General features: G+C 33.2%; 1 protein-coding gene across 1 annotated transcript; it reads left to right on the top strand.

Annotated features, from left to right (window-relative positions):
• The first annotated feature begins 269 nt into the window (after positions 1-269).
• Positions 270-24,828, top strand: LOC123707481 (protein-glucosylgalactosylhydroxylysine glucosidase). The gene is made up of 14 exons (XM_045657566.1): positions 270-654; positions 4,809-5,140; positions 7,352-7,654; positions 7,936-8,036; positions 8,996-9,131; positions 13,953-14,100; positions 15,615-15,762; positions 17,043-17,133; positions 18,491-18,578; positions 18,871-19,068; positions 20,335-20,503; positions 21,227-21,398; positions 22,630-22,770; positions 24,650-24,828. Exons 1-14 carry the CDS (start codon positions 479-481, stop codon positions 24,757-24,759), a joined length of 2,313 nt encoding a protein of 770 aa, XP_045513522.1. The 5' UTR covers positions 270-478; the 3' UTR covers positions 24,760-24,828.
• Positions 24,829-27,551: the final 2,723 nt, after the last annotated feature.

The following is a 27,551-nucleotide window of genomic DNA, read 5'->3' on the forward strand; positions in this document are numbered from 1 at the left end:
GCTACTATTGTGAAAATCAAATATTTAAAAAAAACCTTAAAAAGTTCATAACTTTTGTTAGATTCTGATCCGATAAATTAATCCTGAACTATAAATGCACTTAATAAACGTTTCAGTCTAAGTTAGTTTAAATTAATTCAACATGCATCTCATTTGAAATAAAAACAAAAGCCATTACAACAATATATCCGGCCAATACTCGGCCCTAGTACACGTTATCATCTTAAATAATGTCATGTCACAGGTCGCTTAATCTAATGTGGCGCTGCGCAGTGCGCGGTAAACTGCATTGGTCATTGACAATTGACAAGAAAAAAGTAGGACAAACTAAAAAGTTTTTATTTAATTGTGGTAGTCTGCGCTATTTAAACAAATGAGTGAAGATTGTTTTAGTGTGAATATCGATTTAAAAAGTGTATTTATTTGGCATATTTAGTTAAAAAGCGTTACATTAATTATTGTAATTACGAAAAAGTGGATGTGGCATTTTTTGGCGCGAAACAGGCCCGTTGCGGCCATGTTGGCCGTGTTGATTGCTGCTGCATTAGTGGTGACATTTTTGGCCACCAAAGGCGCAAGTTATAATGTGATTGAGAAACTACCAGCTGAAACCAATGACGTCAGTGAGGACCCTACCATATTTTCAACATTTACGTAAGTAGTTTAAGGCACCAAAAATCAAACAATGATAAGAATAAAAAAATAAGGTACCCACATACTAAAATATACAATGTATAATTGCATGGAACATATTTCTGCGTAGGTTTCGTTTTCTAACTAGGTCATAAGCATTATACGCCTGACGCACGTCAATTTCATTTATTTATTATTTATAGGTCACCAAATATAATGCTTCATAAACAGTATATGTTAGAATCTATATATTCTCAAATAGATAACAATAAACAAAGTTACAAAAAAAAAACACGTACAAATACTAATTGTTTGCTTAACAATGCGGATTTAGTGTCAGATAGGAACTTAACAGTGACATCATTTTCAATTGCCTAAGTCGCTGGTGGTACGAGTGCGTAGGAGAAAATACTGTACTGATGACTGCAGGATGTCGAGTAACTGATCTTTGCGTTGCAAATGTATCGCAAACCATGGATAGCACATAATGCCAACGTTCTCAATATCACTGTGCACTAGAGCGTTATACAAAATTTGGCTTGTGGGTCAAATTCAGTCGGAACTTAGCGATACGACGCCTGCGTGCCAAATTTATTGGATTCGGACACACGCAACTCAAACTCAAAATAACTTTATTCGTATAGGTAAACAAAGTACACTTATAAACAGAGAAGATCAGTGAATCCTTTTGTGGATATATCAAATGAGTTAATTTTATGTTTTTTGTTTTATACTTTAAGAGATGTATATGTTTTGTTTCCTAAATGAATGAATAAATAAATAAATAAAGATGTTAAATTGATTCTAAATTTAAATTTACTACGAGTTCGCAAGTCAAGGGCGTAAGTAGCCAAGAAGACTGACAATAAACTCCGCCACTCCTTTGCGGTTAGCAAATTTATAAAATATTTATAGATTAATTTAGGTGTAACGCGAGTTTTGAATATATTCAGTGATTCTCTAATTTTGCTTGGGAGTTTGTGGTAAAAATGAATACAATTCCCATATAAGGAGTGGTTCTTCTGGAGCCTGGTTGGTCGTACGCTTAAAATAGTTCTGTTTAGAGCATTATACTTGTGAAAGTCACAATTTGTTTTAAAATCGTATCAATTTTTTTGTTCATACAACAAAGCTTCAAGAATATATTGACCAGATAGTGTCATAATATTTAATTCCTTAAACTTAGTCCGTACCGACTCCCTTATACCCTTATACACATATATGGTTTGAACCTCAGCAGCAGCACCTCACAGTAGAATACCGCAGGACATAAATATATAAATATAAATAGAACAATCGTCTATATTAATATTACATTTTGAATCTTATAAGTTTAAAACAAGCATATGTATATGATAAATTGGAGATAATAATCTCAAATTGTCTAGGCTCGTAAACCAGCTTAGGTCATTAACTTGACTGAATTGTTTCTATGCGAATCGAACCCCTGGGCCTCATGATATAGGCGTGGAAATCTCTATTGTTCTATATGAGAATTTATTCGTATCATTATAATAAATTCTTAAAGTATTATGTTTGCGTGAAGTGAACGACCTCTGTGAAGATAGATAAAATATTATATATTTTTTTAACAATTTGCTGATTTTTTTTTTAAATTTCGAATGTGTCTTTATTGTATTTAATACAAGTGTGTCAAAAATAAAACTAATTAATTATTTTTTTTTTATGTTAAGTGATACCGCCGCCCATGGACACTCGCATTGCTAGAAGGCTCACAAGTGCATTGCAGGCCTTTTAAGAATTGGTACCCTCTTTTTTTGAAGGAGTCGAATTGGTTCGGGAATACTTCAGCTTCCTTTTTTATTTACGACAAGTCAGTATGAGGCTCTCGTTGACAACGTTATAAAGAATACAAGGCGTCGCCAGACATTGTATGGAGACAATTTTTTTTAATTATTATTGTCTCTTTACATATTTTTTAATTACTTGGCTTTGTTCCATTAGTTTTGTCTAAGTAACTAAATGTAGGTTTCCACTTCTTGCCTGGCTGGTGGTTGCCTGGAAGAGATCGCTTGAAAGCGATAAGGCCAATTGCCCTCATTTTTAATTGCACAATTGCAAATGTAATTTATTTCATTAAACCTGCAACGAAATGTTAATAAATAAATATAACATTTTATTTTAATTTTACCTGCTTTATAGAATTCATACTTTCATATCTGTACAAACGTCGTGTGTAAATAATATAAGTTTTATTTAAATTATTTTAGGTAATATGTTGGATTAAAATATCAATGGCCTTGCGTCTGCTACTGTGTCAAGTAAATAAAGATCTCCATAGATAATATTCGTTTTGAATGAAATGCTAAAAAAATATATTTTTTAACTATAAATAATGTTTATGCCAAACATAATGTTTATGTTTTAGAAAGTCTAAAATAATAATTGTGTAAACTGTAGCCACTAAAACGAAGCGTTAAAAAATAAAATAAAATATGTTTATTATGGAACATAAGATACAAGTATCACTTATTCCACGTCATTATATTTAAATAAGTAGACATTCCTATTCATCGGCAAAGAAGACAGAAGATGTAGGCCGAGAGAAAAAGCCGGCGTTAAAATGTGGTACTCTTTTAAAATAGCAAATTAACAAACAACACTTATTAAGAAAAACACGTTTTGAACGGATTAAAGCTATGTATTATTACTGGTACTAGTACTTTTCAGCGTGTGTGGTCACGGTGACGACGTGGTGGTACGCGAAACGTCGGAAAAAAATAAATATTTAGAATTATGTAAATAACTATAAGTTTTAATAATAATACATAGCTTTAATCCGTTCAAAAAGTGTTTTTCTTAATGTGTAAAAGTTATTTTAACAAAAGACAAAACAACACTTATTTTAAAACAAATAACGCAAATTAATTAGAAGTAGCCTGCCTAGCACTAGTCCCAGGCCCTTTTATCAACTAGATAATCGTTAACTTTGTAGTAAGCCTTTTTAGACAGCTTTTCTTTAATACATTTCTTTAATACATTTCTTAAATTTATTAAAAGGCGGAGATAAAAGAGCCTCTGATTTAATTAAAGAAGAGTATCTCTATTCCCAAAAAAGAATTACTAACTTTATATATTCTAGTACGAGGAAATTGCAGTCTGCGTTTATTCCGAGTATTAACATTGTGCGTTAAACAAAGGATATATAATAATTTAATTGTTCATGAATGCTATGTTATAAAAACGCTGTGCTTATAAAACTACTGCCTACATCTGGTGATACTCTTGGGGCGTAACTAAACTAAGAAAGCCTGCGTGAAAAAAAATGTGCCATTTGTACCTCGAAAACAAATGGTCTGATTTCTCACAATATGTTTTTTTACTTTCTATTTTTAATGTATTATCTTTTTAGTTTAGTTTTTTTTGTTCCTGTTCAGTTTTGTCTTAATAACTGTGTATAACATGTATTTTTGCACTACTTGCCTATCTTATGTAATTTAATACATTTTTTTTCTTTACTCATAGTGGTTGCCTGGAAGAGATCGATCGAAAGCGATAAGGCCGCCATCCTTTTGATTTAATTATGTTCAATTTTTTTATATGGTAGTGTAACGAAGTGTTAATAAATAAATATTAAAATGCCATGTAATCCCTGAGTGACATATTCTATTACGACGAGATTTAAAACTGGTGAAAATTACTGTTAAACAAAATAGGTTGGATAAAAATGGTAGTCGTCTTCAGGGTTATGAAGATCTGTGCGTGGGAGGAGTCACGGTGCGTGACATTTGCGTTTGGCGAGGGTAGGGATAGGCCACCTGTCTCCGCCCATTGGCCCGTTGAAGGCATCCGTCAGGTTTTAGTTTAAGTTTTAAATTAAGTTTGAGTCTCACATAATCCCTGCTTGATCAAAATGCCGCATACTGAATACTAAAGTATATCTTTCTTTTTTTATTCTGTTATGTAAACTAGATGTAGATGCTCATAATAATAACATATAGTATATCTATTACAATAAAATCCAGCCGTGCAAAGCCTATTGATAACTAGATATTATAAAATTCTTCTATATTGTTACAGAGTGAAAATATATGTTACAAAAACTTCATGTAAATTTCCAGCCAGCAATTAACTAGAATACACAGTAGTTTAAACACGTATTAATTTTTATCTGTGGTCAAATACATGTTCTAACATTTTTTTAAATATTTAAGGTTACCGTCTGATGACCACTTCATGCCATCGATTGGCAACGGCCACATCGCCACCAACATCTTCAGCGACACAGTCTACATGAATGGACTTTATAATGGGCGAAAAGGGGAAAGTCGTCGCGCAAGGATCCCCTCTTGGGCCAATATAAGACTGAACTCAACTCTAACAAATAACCCGTATAGCCCTGTGTATAGCTTGAATACAAAACACGGTGTCTTTACGGTAACTGTGGATAGAGAGAGGTCGATTGTCACTCAACGGATCTTCGCTCACAAGTACTATACTAGAGCTATTGTTAATCAAATACACGTGGAGCCAAAGAGGCGTATTGGTAAGTTTCTTACTTTCTCTATTCAGTTTTCCATAGAAAACATATTGTGACTTCTATGACGTGTGCTATTTGAGTTTACGTAATTTTCGTCTCAATTTTTAAAATACCTTTATTCTTAAAATTGCAAAGTGACATAAACGCGTCTTTGCTACATTTATTTTATAAGGCGCAACAATTTTGTGTTGCGATGTTCTTTTTATGTTTGCTAGTTTAAACACCACTTATAGACGTAAAATAATGTAAAAAGTTGTTTTAAAATATTTAGCATTATCACATTGTTATAAATAGATGGGACTTGAACACAAGCTTATATAAAACCTCTTGACTTATGATGTGCTTGCATTGACTCCTTGTATATCAATAATAAAATGAACCAGGTCATTGTTCTTTAATGTAGCTAAGTTGTCAGCCTTTGCCTAATTTCGGGCTTAAACATCGCCATGTTCATATCGTACAAGCGAATATAAGCCCATTTTTACTAGCCTAATCACTGCTTATAGCCAGGCAGTGGCGTAACAATAGGTAACGGCCAAAGCCTGCCCAAGATAACGTGAGCTCAAAAATAATTAATTTTTATTTCATTGTAAATGTATCCAGATTTCCTCACGTTTCGTTCACCGAAGAGCTAGCTAATATATGACGATTGTATTGAGATGTTATATTATATGAATGAATACAATACGCATTGGGCTAGCGTGGGGACTATAGACCATTCCCTCTCGCCTAAGAGGGGAGTTATTATTGTGGCATTAGAGGGACATATACAACGTGTAATTGAGTACGCTGAAAATCTCGAAGTTAATTAAAATAAAACTGACTACAACGTGACGATTTTAACTGATAGGGCCCCATCAAGAAAAATTTCCACGGGACCCAGACGGTATACTTATGCCACTGTTAAGATAAAAAAACTTGATAAATAAAGCTTATAAACTTGAGATATAAACATTATTAACTTCAGCAATAAACTTTATTAAATTGAGATATAAACTTTATTAAATTGGTATATAAACTTTTTAACTTGAGCAATAAACTTTATCAAATTGAGCAATAAACTTTATTAAATTGAGCAATAAACTTTATTAACTTGAGACATAATCTTTAATAACTTGAGAAATAAACTTTTTAACTTGAGCAATAAACTTTATTAAATTGAGCTATAAACTTTTTAACCTGATCAATAAACTTTATTAAATTGAGCAATAAACTTTATTAAATTGAGCTATAAACTTTTTAACTTGAGCAATAAACTTTATTAAATTGAGCTATAAACTTTTTAACTTGAGCGATAAACTTTATTAACTTGAGACATAAACTTTTTAACTTGAGCAATAAACTTAATAAATTGAGCAATAAACTTTATTAAATTGAGCAATAAACTTTATTAAATTGAGCAATAAACATTATTAACTTCAGCAATAAACTTTATTAAATTGAGCAATAAACTTTAGTAAATTGAGCAATAAACTTTATTAAATTGAGCAATAAACTTCATTAAATTGCGATATAAACTTTAATAAATTGAGCAATAAACTTTATTTAATTGAGATATATATATAAGACATATATATATATATATATATATATATGTCTAAGTATGTATGTAAGTATGTATAAGTATAATATAATAATATATATATATTATTATATTATACTCATCAGTCATAAGACTTATATATATAAGTCTTAAGTTAATACTTTATTAACTTAAGAAATAAAGTTTATTAAATTGATATATAAACTTTATAAATATAGCCTAGTCTTTTTACTAAACGTTTAACTAGCGGCCTGAATGATATTCAGTCATTAGATCAGACAGCTAGGCAAATTACTTGAATCTATACATTACTTACTCCAAACTGTCAACAAAGCGAAGGCAAACAACAAATTTGATAATGTTTTGCAAAGTTTAATGAAAATTAGTATGAAAGACTGTAGTGACGCAAAGAATAAGTGTTAGATTACTAATAAGTTACATTTTAAATATGTTAAATAAAGATTTTCTTACGTCAGATATGTAGCCTTTTTTATTTCTGTCACATAATCGTACGAATGATTTAATCAAGCAAGCCAGCCAGTTTATTAAATGATGTAACAAATGCTACGGCTGAATATAATTAAGCCCGCTGTTTAGTAAAAAGGCTAGGCTTATTAAGCTAGTTGGCTGCGTCTATGACGTGAAAATTTCATAGCTAATTTTGTGGATTTCAGATCCAAATCATATCCACCACGAAATCTGGATAGCCATAAAACAAATGCCTGGACCCGACAGTAAAGATATTGATTTCACGTCCCCAACGCCTGAGATAATCGATGGACGCTCTGTGTGGACCTCATGCGGAAATACCAAGGTATCAGAAGACCCTGCGTATCAGCCTCTACCAGTAGATGTGTGTGCCTACTGGACATCTGTACCCGATCATCTCGTGGTACCACATTACCGGCCCAGGGTTTTTACGTTTCTGATGACGGTGGATAAGAATGCGACTGTTGCTAGGGAGGAATTTATTAAAGGTAATATTTATTATTTAATAATATTAATCAATTGTTTATTTGCAAATAAAGTGGAACATTGCATTTTATTTTACACACCACAATCGGCTATATAAAAATCATTATGTCCTAATAATAAGAACAGTAAGGTTATTTATAATTGTTGTCAAAACTTATGTTCTAAATACTTAACCCTATCAAGGCCTTTAAAAAATTGTGATTGTAGCATGGGACATATATTTTCTTATAATAAATTCGTTTAAAAAACTTAGAAAATATATTTTAAAGTTATTGAGGAACAGTGTTACAGGAGGATGGAGATGAGTTATTCGACAAACATATTGAAGAATGGCAGAAACTGTACCAAGAAGCTGGCATGGAGTTGGAAGGAAATCTTAAATTGGTAAGGAAATAACAATTCAAATTATGATATACATTGTATACGGTATACAGAATTCAATTTATTTTTTAAAAGATTTGAAATTGATCTAAAATTATCGCGATTCATGTGCTCTGTTTCATTTTCAAGTGTTTTTAGTTTAGTTTCAGTTTTGTCTAAATAACTATATGTTTATTTATTTTTATTTCTAAATTTTTGAAGATATACTTCTTTTGGCGCGTAAGGGAAACACGATGAGCATAAATCTTTACGGTGCGCGCACACCGTCACAAAAAATCTACACCCTCGTACCATAGTCAAAATTAAAAAATATATATATTCCTTTAATTATGTAGAATTATTTGTTTATGTGATATTTAAATAAATTTTATTTAACGAGATAATACGTTAATAAAACATTCAATGTGTAAAATAAATTTTTATTGTTATTGTCGGTTTTTTCTACAAACCAAGAATACAATTTTTGAAAAGATTTGTGTCTTGTTGACGCCAAAGAAGTATTCTAACTTCTTTAAGGAAAATAATGATCAACATTATTAGGTTTAGAGGCATTTTTTTGGGATTTGCTGTAGTCATACAAAGTCATACAAAGAGTTGTTAAAAGAAATAGATATTGTGTTTAATCATCCGGGTTAGCAATTAAGCAATTAATATCTCTGACTACATATTCGGGGAATTATCTAGAATTATATTAAAAAAAAAGTATAACTTCTAACGCGTGTAAATAAACGTTTACCCGGTTACATGGAAAAGATCGCTCGAACGCGATAAGGCCGCCAGTTTCCCTCCTTTTCATTTAATTATGTCAAGTGTTTCACATGTGTATGCAACGAAGTGTTAATAAATCAATAAATCATTGTAATAGATTCTGACCATAATTGAAGTCTTCGAAACGTCAAATCTAAATACAATAAATGAATTACTATACAAAACTTTAAAATAATTTATCTTATAAATTCCAGTCGAAAATCGTGAATGGTATCTGGTATTACTATCTGAGCTCGCTGCCTTCGAAGGAGACATATCAACCGCCAGACAGATATTATGGTCTCAGTCCCACTGGTTTGGCGAGAGGTGGATCATTTGAAGACTATGAAGGTACGAAGGTCTTTTTTATTTAACAGGAGGCAAACGGGTTGTTAAGTGATACTGCTCATGGACACACACATTCCCAGAGGGCTCGCAAGTGCGTTGCCGGTGTTTAAGAATAGGTAGAAGGACTCTAAGTCGAATTGGTTCGGAAATACTTCAGTGGGCAGCTGGTTCCACATAACGGTGGTGAGCGTCAAAAGAAATGATTGTGATAAGATTGCATCTATTTCGTTGATTTTTTTTTAATAGACATGTAGAAGATGTGAGCCTGGACCCGAAGTCGATTTGGTTCTAAAATCCTTCAGTGGGCAGCTGGTTCCACATAGTGGTGGTGAGCGTCAAAAGAAACGCTCGATTGTGGTATCTTGATGTTGATGGTCAAATAATCCAGAGGCTTACACTATACAACCCTATATGGCCGAAGATTGCATCTATTTCGTTGTATTTTTTTAATAGACAAGTAGAGGATGTGAGCCTGGTCTTTGGGTCTTAGAGTAATATTCAGAAACGTGACTTTAGATACGGTCCTAATAAATAATTTTTTATTATATATAGCTAAACATGTCAGTTTCTTCATTATTATTCTGTACGGATGTAAATTGCGTATTGAAAAGTCAAAGCAGTGGTTTGAACTCACAACATCAGCGAAAACCGCACTGTTTAGTCACTAAACCCAGTGATCTAGTATTCAAGGCATCGGGGCAACGATGGAGTGGATATAACTTTGAGAAATAAACCGATTATTATATAATTATTAACGACCTGTTAACGATATGATTTCCTCATCCAGGAGTGATATTATTAGATTTAAAAAGCATGAAAGAGATACAGTAATTTCAGGTTAGGCTCTAAAAAGGTTGTAGCCTTGTAGACGCACTGATTTTTTAAAACAATGTATTTATGACAATCCAACAGAGCTGTGTTGGTCTAGTGGCTACAACGTGCGACTGTTATCCCTGAGGTCGTAGGTTGTTTATGAATGGATTTTCTTTCTATGTCCGCATTTAACATTAGCTCGAACGGTGAAGGAAAACATCGTGAGGAAACTGGCTTGCCAAACCCAAAATGTCGACGGCGTGCGTCAGGCACAGAAGGCTGATCAGCTACATGCCTATTATTTTAACAAACGATCATGAAGGACATACAGACATCTGAGGCCCAGACCTGAAAAGGTTGTAGCGCCATTGACTTATTATTAATTTTTTGAAGTGAAACTTCTTCATGTTGTAAAGAAAATTACCGTCCCATTATTCGGTTGCGCGTCACATTTTTCCGTTAGGCGCCATCTTTTTCTTGTCCCTACAACGGTTGATTCGAAGGGATTTGAAGCCATTAATAACAAAAATATATAATAACGATAACAAAGACAGTATTATTACAGAATTTCATTACAATTAATGAAGTTCTGTAATAATCTTAGTAGTAATAAGGTACAATGAAATAATTGTATTATTTGTATTCATTCATAAACAATTACTGTAAAGTTGCTTATTTTAGATCATTTTTCTAAAAATAAAGTCATAAAGAAGTTTCACTTCTTACGTGTGTACACTAGTACACGCACACATTTTTATTAATTTGTTCACCAGTTAAGTTGAGTGGAGGAATGTACAAAAAATGAAACTCTTTGTTGAAAGATGGGTGTCAACTGGCTTAAATCGTTATAAACATTTTATAACCAGTTTTATGACCAACATAAAATGAGGTTTTGTGACGCGAACAAAAATCTAACTTCGCTTATAAACCCAAAATGTTGACGGCGTGCGTTAGGCATAGAAGGCTGATAACCTACTTGCCTATTAGTTTAACAAACGATCATGAAACAAATACAGAAATCTGTTGTTTTAGGGCCATTGATTTATTTATGAGACACACAAGTCCACATGGTTATTAGTGCGTTATATTATTGTCCTACATATTATATTAGTAGGTTTTAAGTGTATTCAATCATGCAACTATAAAGGGCGAATGTAGTCCATTACAATTGACATGGGCAATCCAGCCTGTCTGCTTAATAGCAGGTGGTAATCCATCAGCATGGTGTAAGGCCTCCCCCACACGCGTCTTACCAGAGATACAGCTCGCTTGCGCATTGTGGAGTAAAAAAGTCGATTGAAATATCTTTATATATATAATTCTACTGTACGTGTGTGACACTGAACTCCTAAACGGCTGGACCGATTTGAATGGTTTTTATTTGTATGTGTTTGGTTGGCATCCTGGACGGTTTAGATTCACATCAGCCCGGCAGATGGCGCTGTAATCGGTATCTAGGTAATTTATATGTACATCGAATAAATATGAGTATGAATAAATGTTAACAAAAGACAATTATGAATAAACTCCTCAACGGCTGGACAGATTTTGATGATTTTATTTGTGTGTTTAAGTAAATAAGTCAAGAATTATTTACATTATTAGATTTTTGTTATATGTAAGACGTGTGTAATTATGTCGATTAGTGATAAAAATACAGAATCTTATATTCCGTTTCTAGCTGCCTCCGCGAACTTCGTTTCGCTTTAATGTGATTTTTTTGCTCTTCTTAGCTTTTTAGTACCTACATATAGTATACCAACACATTGAACATTTTTCTATACTACTCCATAGATCAGTTTCCAAACTTTTTTAGACATGCCCCACCTTAGCCATTACCTCCATTTAGGCCCTCATGACACCCTCGTACCATAGTCAAAATTAAAAAATATATATATTCCTTTAATTATGTAGAATTATTTGTTTATGTGATATTTAAATAAATTTTATTTAACGAGATAATACGTTAATAAAACATTCAATGTGTAAAATAAATTTTTATTGTTATTGTCGGTTTTTTCTACAAACCAAGAATACAAAAGATTTGTGTCTTGTTGACGCCAAAGAAGTATTCTAACTTCTTTAAGGAAAATAATGATCAACATTATTAGGTTAAGAGGCATCTTTTTGGGATTTGCTGTAGTCATACAAAGTATGTACAGTACATATAGTATACCAACACATTGAACATTTTTCTATACTACTCCATAGATCAGTTTCCAAACTTTTTTAGACATGCCCCACCTTAGCCATTACCTCCATTTAGGCCCTCATGACACCCTCGTACCATAGTCAAAATTAAAAAATATATATTCCTTTAATTATGTAGAATTATTTGTTTATGTGATATTTAAATAAATTTTATTTAACGAGATAATACGTTAATAAAACATTCAATGTGTAAAATAAATTTTTATTGTTATTGTCGGTTTTTTCTACAAACCAAGAATACAAAAGATTTGTGTCTTGTTGACGCCAAAGAAGTATTCTAACTTCTTTAAGGAAAATAATGATCAACATTATTAGGTTAAGAGGCATCTTTTTGGGATTTGCTGTAGTCATACAAAGTATGTACAGTACATATAGTATACCAACACATTGAACATTTTTCTATACTACTCCATAGATCAGTTTCCAAACTTTTTTAGACATGCCCCACCTTAGCCATTACCTCCATTTAGGCCCTCATGACACCCTCGTACCATAGTCAAAATTAAAAAATATATATATTCCTTTAATTATGTAGAATTATTTGTTTATGTGATATTTAAATAAATTTTATTTAACGAGATAATACGTTAATAAAACATTCAATGTGTAAAATAAATTTTTATTGTTATTGTCGGTTTTTTCTACAAACCAAGAATACAAAAGATTTGTGTCTTGTTGACGCCAAAGAAGTATTCTAACTTCTTTAAGGAAAATAATGATCAACATTATTAGGTTAAGAGGCATCTTTTTGGGATTTGCTGTAGTCATACAAAGTATGTACAGTACATATAGTATACCAACACATTGAACATTTTTCTATACTACTCCATAGATCAGTTTCCAAACTTTTTTAGACATGCCCCACCTTAGCCATGACCTCCATTTAGGCCCTCATGACCCCCACACCCCCAAATTTAAATGATAGATTTTCCGAAGAAATCACTAAGAAATTGCTAACGAAACAATATGCTAATTTTCAAAACATAATGAAAAATTGGAATTCAAATTCCAAATAATACTAATTTAGTTTAGTTTTCTATACTAATTTAGTGAGATCCTCGATACTTGCTTCACAGAGATTTTATATTAGGTACTAATTTAGTCAGCTTCAGTCTCACGTTTACACGTTGTTTTATATCCAGCTGATTTCGAATACCCCTTTTAACAATCAAATCCTCGTATGGGGCGTAGGCCCCACGTGGGGAAACACTGCCACAGACTGTTCGCTTTTGCGGAAACAAAAACTGTTTTTTTCCGAGCAATTTTTCTCTCCATAGAAACATTGAAAATACTCAAATACCGGCTGTTCGGGGTTGGGCTACATTATAAAGGTGTTTAAAGATATAATTATTTATATATTGAGAAGCTCTTTATCTTTACGTGAAAATACACATTTGAGCGGTAGTTCTTTAAAACTGAAGACCACTAAATATAACACAAATTCCCTAAAGAACTTTCTTCCAAACCGAGTAGTGGCCGACTGGAATAGGATTCCGGAAAGTGTAGTTATTGCACGCTCTTTGAACTCTTTTCTCAAAATCTCCTAATACGCGCGCATCAGCTTATTTAGCTGCTAGCTATGCACATAATAATAATAATAATCTGCAATGGAATAAACTTGTAGCGTGATATTAGAATGGCTGATGTACTTAAGTGAATATAATAAAATATAATGAAAATGAATACACTAGAAAATCGTATTGCATGGTGTTGTTTACATTGAAATACCGCTCACCAGTCGTCTCAGTGTATTGCTTGATGTTATATGATTTTATTGATATATGTAAAAAACAATTCCAGGTCACAATTTCTGGGACACAGAGATGTGGATTTATCCTAATATTCTGCTTTTGTATCCGGAGTACGCCAAGGCGTTGCTCCAATATAGGCTGGAGACAGCCTACGTCGCGGCTGAATTGGCTAAGATCACGGGAAATAAGGGATACAGGTAACTATTACAATAATTTTCAGGAACGCAGCATACACTTTGACATTATCTATCCTAGTGGTTTAATAATAATAATTTATTTTCAAGAATATGGCACATTTTTATTTTATTTATACTTTGTTACCATAATATACATAATTATACAAACAAAAAACAAAAAGTAAGTAGGTTACATAAGTTATTAGGCAACAGGCGGCCTTATCGCTTACAAGAGATTTCTTCCAGGCAACCCTAAATGGGACGATAAAAAAAAAACACCTACAGAGGGTACAACAAATGCGTCATTAAATAACGAAAAAAACCTCAAAATAACAAACATGCAACTATAACTAAAATTAATTAAAACAAAATCCAAAGAAAAAATATAAATGATAACATGTATAAACAGACATCTAAAAGCTCTTCCAAAGGTTAATTGACTCATAATTAATATACATAAGTAGTAGCTAATTACGAGACAGAAGAAAAATTATCAAAAAGAAGATTTTTAAATAAATTTAAAGATTGAGCTCGTCTGATATCAATTGCTAGGGAATTCCAAAGCAGGATTCTTTGCACAGTTAAGGAGGAGTGAAAGAAATCAGTTTTATGAGTAGGAGTTACAAGAAGTTTTATTTATTTAATGAAAGGGAAAAGGGGCAGGAGGCTTCCCTGATGTTAAGTAATACCACCGCCCATGAGCACTCATAACTCCCACAAGTGCGTTGCTGGCCTTTTAAGAATTAGAAGAAGAGAAGGACCTATCAGGAAAAATTGTGGTACAACCTAAACTTCGCATATTCTGGCAAAAAAATGGCATTCAAATATGACTTACATAATTATATTTACATTTTATGTAGTAGTTAAAACATTATCAATCATTATAATAGTCAATTTTTATTTTATTTTATTTCTACATCACCAAATTATTAAAATATATGTATTATTGCAATATCAAATTAGTGTTTCATTAAAAAAAAATATTTATATGCCTAAATCTTATAACTAACAATATAGCAAGGAATTCAGTGTACAAACATATAGGTCTACCTCAGTAGAAAATATGTTAATTATTGCTCGCGTGAGTGGCTCTTGGCTAACCAAGTTGGAATGTGCGCGCGGTACATCCAAAAGTTTTGACGGAAGCCTCAGGTTTCTACTTATATAATATGTAATAATAATAATTTATAATTGATAAATAGAAAATTGAGCAAATTTAAAAAGTTTCGCATTTGACACCGTTAACGTTGGTAGCATTTCCTTGCTGTATTGCGATAATTCGGCAACGCACTTGCGAGCGTCCTGGCAATGTAAGTGTCTATTGTATTGTTAGTGATTTCCATGTCCCTATACGAATATAGTATATCTTTGTCAAAGCACATAATAAAACTACATATCAAAAGTCCGATAAAAAAATTTAAAACTAATTCAAATTCTTGAATTTTGGGACTAGCATTCAAGAACGAACGATAAAGCGATATTTAGGTTACGTCGGCATCCTCGCTATGTTTTTCTTTCAACGAGCTAATTTCCAGATTTCCCTGGGAAAGCGCCTACACTGGAGGGGAAGTGACGCAGCCATGTTGCCCGGAAGTGGCTGAATTCGAGCAACACGTCACCGGATGCATTTCTTTCGCGGCAAGGCAATATCTCGCTGTTACAAGGGACGAATACTGGCTGAAGGTAGTCAAGATTTTTATATACGACTAGAACTTCGTTTCAGCTACATAATATATTTGTGTCAAAATAAATAACATATGAGTGGCACTAGAACCTTCTTAGGTTTGAATTATTAGATCATATACAGGTTTTATGATCTAATACGCAAGTAGGTAGTCAGCCCATCCCTGACACGCGCCGGATTTTTTGAGTCAGCAATCAGGTTTCCTTTCGTTGTTTTCCTTCACCATTCGAGTGAATGTTAAAGTACCTCGTACCTCAGGGATGAGATTCAGACGCTGAAGCTACTAGGCTAGTCGTGGGCAAACTTTTTTAATGACGGGCCACAATTCTAGAGGAAAGCCAGAATTATAGAAAAAATACATTGTTTTTACAGCTTTTAATTATAATATTATAAAAACAATACAAATAGAATCTACTTTTTCTTCTCGACTGTCAAAAGGTAATTATAACGGGCCACATACTATCCATGCTGATGGACCCTCTTCAGGCCGGATAAATACTTTCGCGGGCCGAAAATGGCTCGCGGGCCGTACTTTGCCCATCACTGTACTAGGCAGACCAGAGATCGGTCCTCAAAAATGAACAATTTTCTAAAGGCATCTTTAATAATAATATAAATTCAATTGTTGTTGTATTAGTAGTATTTTCTTTACCTATGATTTATGTTTTCCACCGTTAAAACCTACTCTGAACTTCCACAAATATTTTAAGATCACAATTAGCCAAATCAGTCCAGCCATTCTCGAGTTTTGGCGAGACAAACAACAAATTTTTATATCGATTAACAGTTTGCGGGACTAGATATTGCCAACATCAATCAATAAAATCATTTATTCATATAGGTAACACAATGTACACGTCAAAAAGAAATATATATTAAATGCTTCTAATTTTATATTTACTGCGACATGGTAATTCAAATCATGGCCGTGCAGCTATGAACATTCTATGTGCGCATTTGACTCTCGTACGGTGAAGGAAAACATGGTGAGAAATATCACTATGTGGAACCAGCTGCCCACTGAAGTATTTCCGAACCAATTCAACTTAGGGTCCTTCAAGGAAAGGGCAAATCAATTCTTAAAAGCGAGCCCTCTGGCATTGAGTGTCCTTGTGCGCTTAACATCAGGTGAGCCTCTTGCCTGTTTGCCCACAGTTCTATAAAAATGGAATCCGGCATGCACTAGGCCTAAAAAGTCGACGATAGACGACTGATCAGACAAATTATCTGAGCTCAAAGACGAAGTATAGCGCCTTCTTTTATTTTTTTTTATTTTCAGCATGGAGGCTGTTCAATAGTCACTAATATAGCTGAATTCTGGGCCTCGCGTGCTGTCATCAACTATACAACTGGGCTGTATGATATTTCAAGTAAATAATATTTGTATATTTGTCTATTTAAGTACAACCCCATATATTTTCTACAGTATATGTTACTAGCTATTCTAACATACATGACTAATAAACATAAAGTTTTAGTTGTTTTTTTTTAATTGCTTTTATAGCGTGAAAGTGTAGACCATAAGTTTTGACAACATTTATAAAAAACTGAACTGTTATTATTACATCATGACAATTGAAGTATTCGTTATTACAACAGAATTAAAAGCCATTTTAGTTTAAGGAGTAAACGTAAATTAATCAATAAAACTTTTTATAAATTTGACGATTTAAATGTTCCCAATCCTTGGGATATGCTCCAGTTCAAACAATTTGTATGACTCAATACTTGGCCAATAAAAAGTTGCGGCGAGTTTCTTGCTAGTTCTTCTTGCCCACTATATTTTCAGCATGGAGAATCTCATTCATGGAGCTCTATTTCAGCTTGACTTGCGAACTGGGAGTAAATGTAACTTTACAATCAATTTAACTTCATTTCTGACGTCCATAAGTGAACTTATTTACCTATATGAATAAAGTTTTTTTGAGTTTGAATTAATAAGACATTTTATACCTATTTCTAAATGGCTGATTTGGTGTAGTTTTTTATAATAAATTGTACTATTACCGTAAGGCTTATTCGATACAAAAACCCTCTTCGACATTTGTACCTTCATTGCTAGAATGTTAGATCTGCGCGAGATTCGTATTTTCATGTAATTTTCACATGTGTATACTGTATATCTTATTTTTGTCATAAGTGATTGTACTCGTATATATATGATGTTTGAGAGAATAAAAAAGAGTTTACTGTGATACTATATTCAATGATTAAACCTATATATTAAGGTAAGAGCGTATTCCTAATAGACCGGAAACGTACTTTCGAGCTTTCTTAGATTATGGCCACTTAACTCCAGGCACTCGTTCTTCGTACTTATCCGGAGCTGAATATATTTGGTAGTGGGCTTAATAATTTTAAAGAAAGTATTGTTAGGTGCTAACTAATTACTGCTTTTCTGGTAATTTTTTTTTTGCTCATATTACTAGTATTTTTTTTCTTGTTGACATTTATGTTTACCAAATTTGTCATATATTATATATAAGATAGCTTTTAACATATATCGTTTATATATATATATATATTATGCCGGTATCTTCGGAACATTGCACAAAGGGAATCTTTTTAATATTTTAGTTATTATATTTTAAGGTTAGTTTTTTTGTTATATTAATATATGTTTAAATTATATTATTTTAATGTCATTTGTATTTTATATATACAGTTATTTTTCATGACAGTATTATGTATGATGTGATAAACTTCAATAAAGTCGTATGTTTTCAGACGTAATGGGTCCAGACGAAGACCACAGCAATGTAACAAATTCGGTTTTCACTAACGTCGTCGCAGGATATTCTTTATATTTGGCTCAGTGAGTTAATTAATATTTTCTTATAAAATTATAATAAATATATATAAAAAAAAACTTCTAGGAAGGTGTTTAAATAGTTTTATAGCCATGGCGTAACAATTTTTTGAATACATCGTGGTCGATTTTAGCTTCAATTGTGTGATGATTGATAATATTTGGTTTACGCTTCTAACTATTTACTATAATATACTTATTATATTCTTTGTTAACAGAGTATTTATAAGCAACTAATTCTTTTTCCGAAGAAATAAACGTGACGTAGAAAAAACTAATAGTTTCCGAGTGATTACAGATATGTCGCGTGCCTTTGCAAATCGTACTTTGAGGCGAAGAGCCCAGATCGATGGGCAGACATTGCCTGGAGCCTTTCCCTTCCGTACGATCGAACCCTGGACTATCACCCGCAGTTCAGTGGTTACCACCGCGGTGACGTCATTAAACAGGCTGATGCTGTCTTACTGGGATATCCTCTACAGTATCCAATGAATATGTAAGTTATCTTTGTCGAAATTTCTTTAAACACACACTCAAAACTTCTTTAACATGTATTTATTCTTATACAGTTTGACGTTTCGAAAGTCATTTCCGGTGGCGGATGTTGTATGTATACGTTCAGATATTTATTAAATGAAACACTTTGTTTGAAACTGGGTTTAATTGTTTAAAACACGAGCTTATAACTAATTGCAGAGTTAGTGGAATCTTATGATTTTAGACCTTATCGGCAACGATTTTTATGAGTGTGGGTGAAACTAAAGGCCACATTATGGCTTCAAGTGTACGATTGCTAACATTTGGTATACGCTTTTAATTACGAACTGTTATATATATACAACTAATGTTAGGTTTCATAACTCGAGTCAGTCAATATTAAATATTGTTAAGTTTTATTCGAACATTTTTTTATTCAATACTGACAGAAGAATGAAAACAAATGAAAAAAAATATGCAGAACATAAATAATGCACTGTTTTTATAAACAGTATAGTAAAGATTTAAACTACAAATAATAATGATAATTAGAAAATTCAAACATATTTAAGCGTTTCGGCCCTGTGGCACTCAATGTAACTTTAAGGCTCGCAGCATTTCCTTGCTGTACTGTGTTACTTATTCGTTGAGCGAGGAAAACACAAACTCTGAGGTCACCAGGATAGAGGTACTATCTACCAGGCCCCAACTTTAACCTTTAATAAGCGTCTGAGCACTTGAACCCCACGGCCCAAGTGTCTTCTCCAAAGTGAATAACACCAAAGTTAATACATTAACCTTTATAATTCAATTATTTAAATTTGAAGTGAAACTTCTTTATCGGCGTTGGAAAAAAAATTGACCGTCACATTTTTCCGTTACGCGTCACCTTTTTCTTGACACTACCACGCTTGATTCGAGAGATTATAAGCCATATAACAAAAATATATAATAACGATAACAATGATAGTAATAATTATATTAGAATTAATGAAATTCTGTAATAATCTTAGTAGTAATAAGGTAAAATGAAATAATTGTATTATTTGTTTTATGTTTATGATAATAAAAGCCTTTTGTCAAACTTTATCTAATTTAAACTATTAATATTTATTTCTTCAACTCACAAATCTAGCAGTATGTCTCACTTGTGAGTGACTAGAACGAAAGATTTACTGTGTTACGCTAACATCTTCAATGTTATCAATATTTTTCCTAATACCGAGCTGTCAAGAATTCCAATACTTTTTAAGCGATATTTACAAGCGATTATATTGTTTTTCAGATCGACCCGAGCCAACGACCTCTCATACTACGAGACCGTAACTCGAAGTACGGGACCAGCGATGACATGGAGTATGCACGCGATCGGACATCTTCAGCTCGAAGACAACTTGAGGGCGGCTTCGCTCTTCAATAGAAGCTATGAGCCCTACGTTAGAGAGCCATTTAAGGTTGGTTCTCTCTATTTAATTAGAAATGATAAAACCGTTAAAAAAATAACGATAAAATTCAATTTAAATTACATAAACGAAAAATGTAGCATTATACATAGACGTTGCTGAAAACTAAACAAGAAAAAAATGTGAGTCAGAAGACCGAAGGACCAATTGCTATTTCCTTGGTAAAATTAAGCAATGGCGCTACAACCTTTATTAGGTCTCTGCTTTAGATATCTGTTTCCTGATCATTTGTGAATCTAACGGGCAAGTAGGTGATCAGCCTCCTGTGTCTGACACACGCCGTCCACTTGGTCCTAAGCGTCAGCTTGGGCAAGCCGTTTTCCTCTCGATGTCGAGCTAATGTTAAAGTTTCTATTTCGAGGGTACCTCGGTCCTGTTCCTGGTATAATACATATTCATTCCAGCAGTACAATCTTTCTTAGTTTTATATGCGTGTCAAGCTAAGCGGAGTTACGCCTCGAGAGTATAGACAGACTCTCTTTAACTATTCGTTACATAGCAATTAACTTTACATTACTTCGCTTATATTAGAGCTGTTAATATGGAGTAAAACTAAAATCCTCTATTATTTAATGAACCCCTGATGGCACAGAAACCGTACATTTGGTACTAGCCTTTAAGTAACTGCAAATATTTATAAATGTTGATAAATTTTAATAAATTTGGTTTCTATATAAAAGTCTTTAGGGCATATTACCATTGTGAGTATTTTAGGTATGGAGTGAACTCCGCCGGCCGGAAGTGGGTGCGGTCAACTTCTTCACGGGAATGGGAGGGTTTCTTCAGGCTTTAATCTTCGGTTATGCAGGCATCAGTGTACACTTGGACAATATAACTATTAATAGACCTCAACTGCCTCCAGAAGCCACGAGGTTCAGGATAAAAGGTGAATGTTCTGTACCTTCCTCGCGTTCATAGCAACAAATACGATTTGAATTGCCTTAGGAATTGGGGGAAAACTGGGGTATCTGGTGGTATTTATCAGGTGCTAGGTTATCTTCGGGGTCTGTAATGGCGTTGCCTAACAATCAAAACAATTACGCGTAATTTAGATGGACAATTAACACTTTAAGGTAAATAAGAAACATATCTTGACTCAAATCGAAACGCCGATTCCAATATACACAGATATTGAAAGAATTAAAATCGGCACCCTCAATATTGAAGGAATCGCTATCGCTATTGATAGTTATATTTACATATCAATTTAATTTAAAATATTGTTAAAGACAAAATACGTTGTAGCCACTTTCATATAAAATATGGCCTCTGTAACTGTTTTTAATTTTGATGCTGTGTCTCTCGCAAAAACGAATATTATACGAAGTATTTTTATAAATTTTTCTTATTTTTCCTTATAATCTACAACTCTTTTACTGCACAATAAAACACGTATTGAAGTTTACCACATCATACCTAATACTTTGTTATTGCTATAAGTTACAAACTCTTTTATTTGAAATGTATGACAATTGAAGTAAACGTAAATGTAACAAAATATTTGAGAAAAAATTACAAACAAAATAGCGGTTTAGATTCGATATAGGCACTTAACAATGCTTGCTTTAAAACTTCTCGGCCCACTACCGAATACATCCAGCTCCGGATGAGTATTTATAATTCAAATGAGAGATTCCTGATGCCATTGCCAATAAATTTCATATCGTAATTGTTATGAAGGGTTTTCTCTAACTACAATACAATTTATAAAGATCTAGACAGTTTCCACTTTACCGAAGGGGTTGTGAGGTAGCGGGATGACTGTAACAATTACTTTGTTCATAAAAATATTATATATAAACTACAAAAGTTTATTTGATTTCAGTTTTCTTTTTTTATCTTTTTACTTATTTTTTTATGTACTTATGAGTTCTGTTTCGTATTGTTTGTTAAACAATGTAATCTGTTTTGCTTTTGTATATTGTGTAAGTGTTTTCTTTTAGAATCTGTACCTGTAAGATTACTTATAAATAAAAATACAGTTTAGAGTCTATATTATTGAATTTGGTTATTTAATTTTAATTAAATTAAAATTGGGTTATTTCTAAATGTATGTTAATTTTTTATTTGAGTATCGCAGTAAATTTAATTTGATAATAGATGTTTTATATTTTTAGGAATTAAATATTTAGGCGCACACCTGACCTTAGATATTATGGTGGCAGGCACAACACTAACTGTGACGTCACTGGATGATGAATGGCCACTCACTATGTTTAATGGGAAATATAATATCACTCTCGTTCCGGGACTTACAGGTAACTTATATATATTTAATTTAATTCATTTAATAAACCACATCAGCCCCTGTGTTGTGGGTAACTGGATAACAATTATTCCGTGGTACACGGTGCATTTTTAAGACAATTGCTATAATAATTTCACAGGCGCTTTTAATAATTAATTTTTAAATTTATTATGAAGTGTTCAGAGGAGTCGTTCACTCCTCATCACCTCGTCGTTCCACAACTGAGTGTTTTTTAAAGCAGTCTTCGCAGCTCACCACAACTATGTGAAACTAGCTGCCCCCTGATCGATGTATTTCTGAACCAATTCCCCTAAGAAACTAAGAAAAGAGCGTAACTATTCTTAAAAGGCAACTTGCGAGCTCTCTGGCGAGTGTCGATGGGCGGAACGGTATCACTTAACATCATGTGAACGTCCAGTCCGTGAATAAAGAAAGAGTAAACTTATTTTTGTTAACAATGAGGATCTTTGGAGCGTCAGATGCGAGGCAGTACCAAAAATATATTAGGTCCTTACATATGAAATTGGCGTTTTGTATGGGAGGAACAAAAAGTCGAATATTTTTAAATATAATATATTTAATTAATCAAAGTATGAAAATTTGTTTTCTATGCACTTTTGCCATCTCATAGGTAGTTCATTGATCCCTTTACTAAAAAAAACTAGTCGGACGGGAATCAATAAAATCTGTGAAGGCGATTTGGACTGCCCCATCAGAGTTATTTCCCTTGCAAGAAATTTGGAATTTCGCAAAAAAAAATGGTAATCTGTTGGAGCAAGATCCGGGGAGTACGGAGGATGTCTTAGACATTCCAATTGAAGCTCTTCTAATTTGGTAGCCGTCTGTTGTGCAGTGTGTGGTCTAGCGTTGTCGTGAAGTAGCAGTGGCGTGGAGCGATTGACCAGCCTGGGTTGTTTAGCCGCTAGCTTTTCCATCATGGTTTGCAATTGCTGACAATAGGCATCAGCCGTAACAGTCTGGCTAGATTTGAGAAAACTGCAATGAACAATACCGGCACTACTCCACCAAACGCTTACAAGTAACTTTTTTGGGGTTAATTTTCGCTTGGGGCAGGATTTGGCTGGCTGGCCAGGATCCAACCATTGCGCTGAGCGCTTCCGATTATCGTAAAGAATCCATTTTTCATCACAGGTAATGATTCGGTTTAAAATACCTTCATTATTGTGCCGGTTCAGTAATGTAACGCAGCAGTCGACGCGTGTTTGCCGGTTTGCTTCAGTCAATTCGTGAGGTACCCACCTTTCAAGCTTTTTAATCTTCCCAATTTGCTTGAAGTGAGTTAAAACAGTTTTATCACTTATCGCTTCCACAATAGCCTTCAATACTTCATTATAAACTTGGGTCTCAGGCCGTCCACGGGGCTTGTTCTGCAGGTCGAAATTTCCAGAACGAAAACGTTGGAACCATAAACGAACTGTGTTTTCTTTTGCAACATGACCGCCATACACATCATTCACCCTTCGAGTCGTTTCCGCAGCACTAGTGCCACGGCGGAACTCGTACTCGTAAATAATGCGATACTTTAAGTTTTCCATTTTGTAAAATGAGTGACGTAAACAGAAAACAACAGATGAAAAAACCAAATTAATGACGGTCATCGAAGCACAAATACATGAGTAAATAGCTGTAAAAATTTGAATTTGGAATTCCTTACCAAAGAGGAGAACATCGTGATTAAAGTGACCAGTACGAAATACGCCAATTTCGTATGTAAGGACCTAATATATGTGCCAATGACATGCAGTGTTGGTGCACCATGTGCGCAAAGTTGCGGGGGTTACAACTCTTAGTAATAATTGGTATAGTAAATCTAATTAAAAAAATAATATCTAAGTTGCTAAGAATTTTATCTAAGGTAATTTTTCCAGTAACATTGATGGGGTCTGGTCCATTCACTATACATTCAACGCCGTGGAAGGACTGCAAAGTACCGGCTGATGTTATTGGCGAAAACTATTTAAGACCCATAGGCTCATAACATAAATCAAATCACGGAGACACAGTTACCTAAATTATTCATTATTTTAAATAAAAAACATCATCTTTATACTTGTTTCATTTTAAAACCAGTGGCGCTTCAACCTTTTAGGTCCGGGCCTCAGATTTCCGTATCTGGTTCTGATTTGGTCAGCCTTCTGTGCCTGACACACGCCGTTAAGTTTTTGCGTCAAAGGCATGCTTTTCGACGATGTTACCACCGTACAAGCCACATACATACTTATATGCGTACATAGAAAGTCCATTGGTACACAGCCGGGATTCGAACCTACGACCTCTGGGATGAGGGTCGCTTGCTCCAGCCATTACCCAGCTGTGTAAATAATATCTCAACAAAACTTTTGCAACGAATTTTTAACAAAACTAGCTGTGTTACATTGCTCGTCATTAACTGAACAACAGGTGTACAGTTCCTCCAAATTAAAGAAAGATTCCTTAAAACGTCATCTATGATTGTAGCGGCAGATTTTAGGCCTAGAGCTTCAAGCAACAATACTCGTACAACCAGCTTTATAATATTAGTTATTAACTCGATATTTAGCGTGAGAATTCTGACAACTGAAAAGCACTGGAAACGTCTAATTTATAATGTATGATGGTTATAATATTACCTACTATTTACCTACTTGTATAAAGATAAAGTCAACTTTATAGACGCTCTGTAATCTCGCACTTGGCTCTGGCGTTAGTACTACGGGACTCCTATTGCCGCACTTACCATTGTAAACCAATTATTATAATATTATTGTGATGAGTATTGACGCTTCGGTGGACGGGGAAACTGTGGCCAATTGGTGCTCCGCCGTCTCAAATATAATTATATATATTTTTGTTAAGGAATAAATACAAATTATGTGATGATGTATATGTGGTCTATGGAGCTGTAGTTTTCGGTTGGATCTATTATATATGTAATGATTTGCCAAATAACCTAAGTAAATAACTATCTTGAATAAAAAGTTATACACATGAAAACACTATTTTATGTTGCAATCAGGAATATTATTAAATATAACCTAGATATTGTTTTCGACGCAGGTGAAATATCGGATTTCATGTGATACCGCTGTCACTGCGTTTGTTTGTGTGTTCTGTAAATCCTAGCTGTTTGAGTAATATAAAAATCTAAAATGCCCGTCGAAAATTTCCACTCCCAATGGAGTATAATTCCATGTACGATTTATATGGAAAATAGGGTTAAATTGTGACTATAAACATACGGGAACATATTTGAGGTACACAATTGGAATCTAATACTTGCCAATTATTACTAGTACTATTAATAAGCCATGAAAGTTAGTATCTACGTATATATTATAAAGCGGAAACATTTGTGTTTTTGTTTTATATAGGTTTGTAATGTTTTCACACAAAAACTACTGGACCGAATTGAAAAATTCTTTCACGGCTAGAAAGCTGCATCTTCACTGACTGACAAAAGCTATATTAAAATAAAAAAATGGTGTATTTAATAAAAATGCAATAATATAACCAATAATAAAAAAAATATCCATAAAAAAAAATTGTCATCGCGTGCGCTGTGGTTACTATTGATGATTGAACAAAAAAATCTTATACAGTATTATAGAAGGTATATCAACAAAAATAATGTTTTACCCATGAGCATCTGTATGTTGGTCTATCCCGATTCGGAATTCCACCTGAAATTATTTTCCTGCCACAAAACAGAACTACGTCAAATGTTGTGTATAGGGAAGTTCTAAGACACTGAAGTTCTACAAATCAATCGCTTCTCTAAAATTATAGAAGCAAGTTTCGCAACAAAATGCAACTTAAAAAATATAGTAAAATCTGTATATTATTATGTATATTGTATTTTTAGAAAAATATACATAATAATATTTAGAGGGCTACATCATCATTACTTTATATATAACTTACGTTTGATAATGTTCATGTAAGGAAATATTTATTGGTTGTAAAATAATGTCATACGATGTGACGTCAGCCCTAAGCCGATCGTACTTTGACACAGTTACGTTCGAATATTCTTGATCTCTATAATAAAACTGAATCGATTAGATATAAAGCTAAAGTAAGATTAGGTTTGAAATTAAAGAATAATTAATTCATTTGTTTGATAGTACATAGGTATTATAGCTTTCTATTAACAAGTGTTTTTCGTTTCAATCAGAAAAAGGTGTTTATGGAGGTAAACGCAGTTGTTTAAACTCTGAGTTTGAAGAGTTGCTAGTCTTTCTATTACAATTTTTTTTATTTTATTTATTTTCTCCCACATTTAAACATTTACAACAATAAATAAGATTACAGTTGAGAAGGTATTGGGAGACTGGTTTCCAAACTAGGTAAGAACCTGTGATATGGATAACCAGGCTTCCAATCACAGCAAAGTCATATTGAGTGGTAACAAAAAGTACATATATATATGAGTAGGCAAATAAATTTAACGTTTTAAATAAGGAAAGTAAAACAAAACAAAGCAGTCAACTACTTAGGAGTTAGTAGAAATAAAGTTGTATAGGTGTGTTTATGTGAGTGTGATAGTGGGAGAGGGTATGTACGCGTGTGTGGATGAGTGTTAGAAGGGTGTGTGTATATCAGGCAAACGCCTGAGAACATATGTGAAAATTATTTTAGTACTTCTAGCAGATTTTCCGTTTGGTTATAGTTCAAAGTAAGTAAAAGTGTATGAACTATTTGCTTTACAATTTTTTTAGTTTTAGGATATAATTATCAAGGGCTTCTATACATGCCTTTCAATTTTTTTTGTTTCTTGAGTCACTATATTGC

The sequence above is a fragment of the Pieris brassicae genome, chromosome 3 (genome assembly GCF_905147105.1).
Source record: "Pieris brassicae chromosome 3, ilPieBrab1.1, whole genome shotgun sequence".
NCBI lineage: Eukaryota > Metazoa > Arthropoda > Insecta > Lepidoptera > Pieridae > Pieris > Pieris brassicae.

Excerpts from the sequence above, each read along its gene's own strand:
- LOC123707481 (XM_045657566.1), top strand. The coding sequence starts at position 479 with ATGTGGCATTTTTTGGCGCGAAACAGGCCCGTTGCGGCCATGTTGGCC. Across the intron at positions 15,763-17,042 it reads GGGACGAATACTGGCTGAAG|CATGGAGGCTGTTCAATAGT; the intron begins GTAGTCAAGATT and ends TTTTATTTTCAG. Across the intron at positions 19,069-20,334 it reads CTACAGTATCCAATGAATAT|ATCGACCCGAGCCAACGACC; the intron begins GTAAGTTATCTT and ends ATTGTTTTTCAG.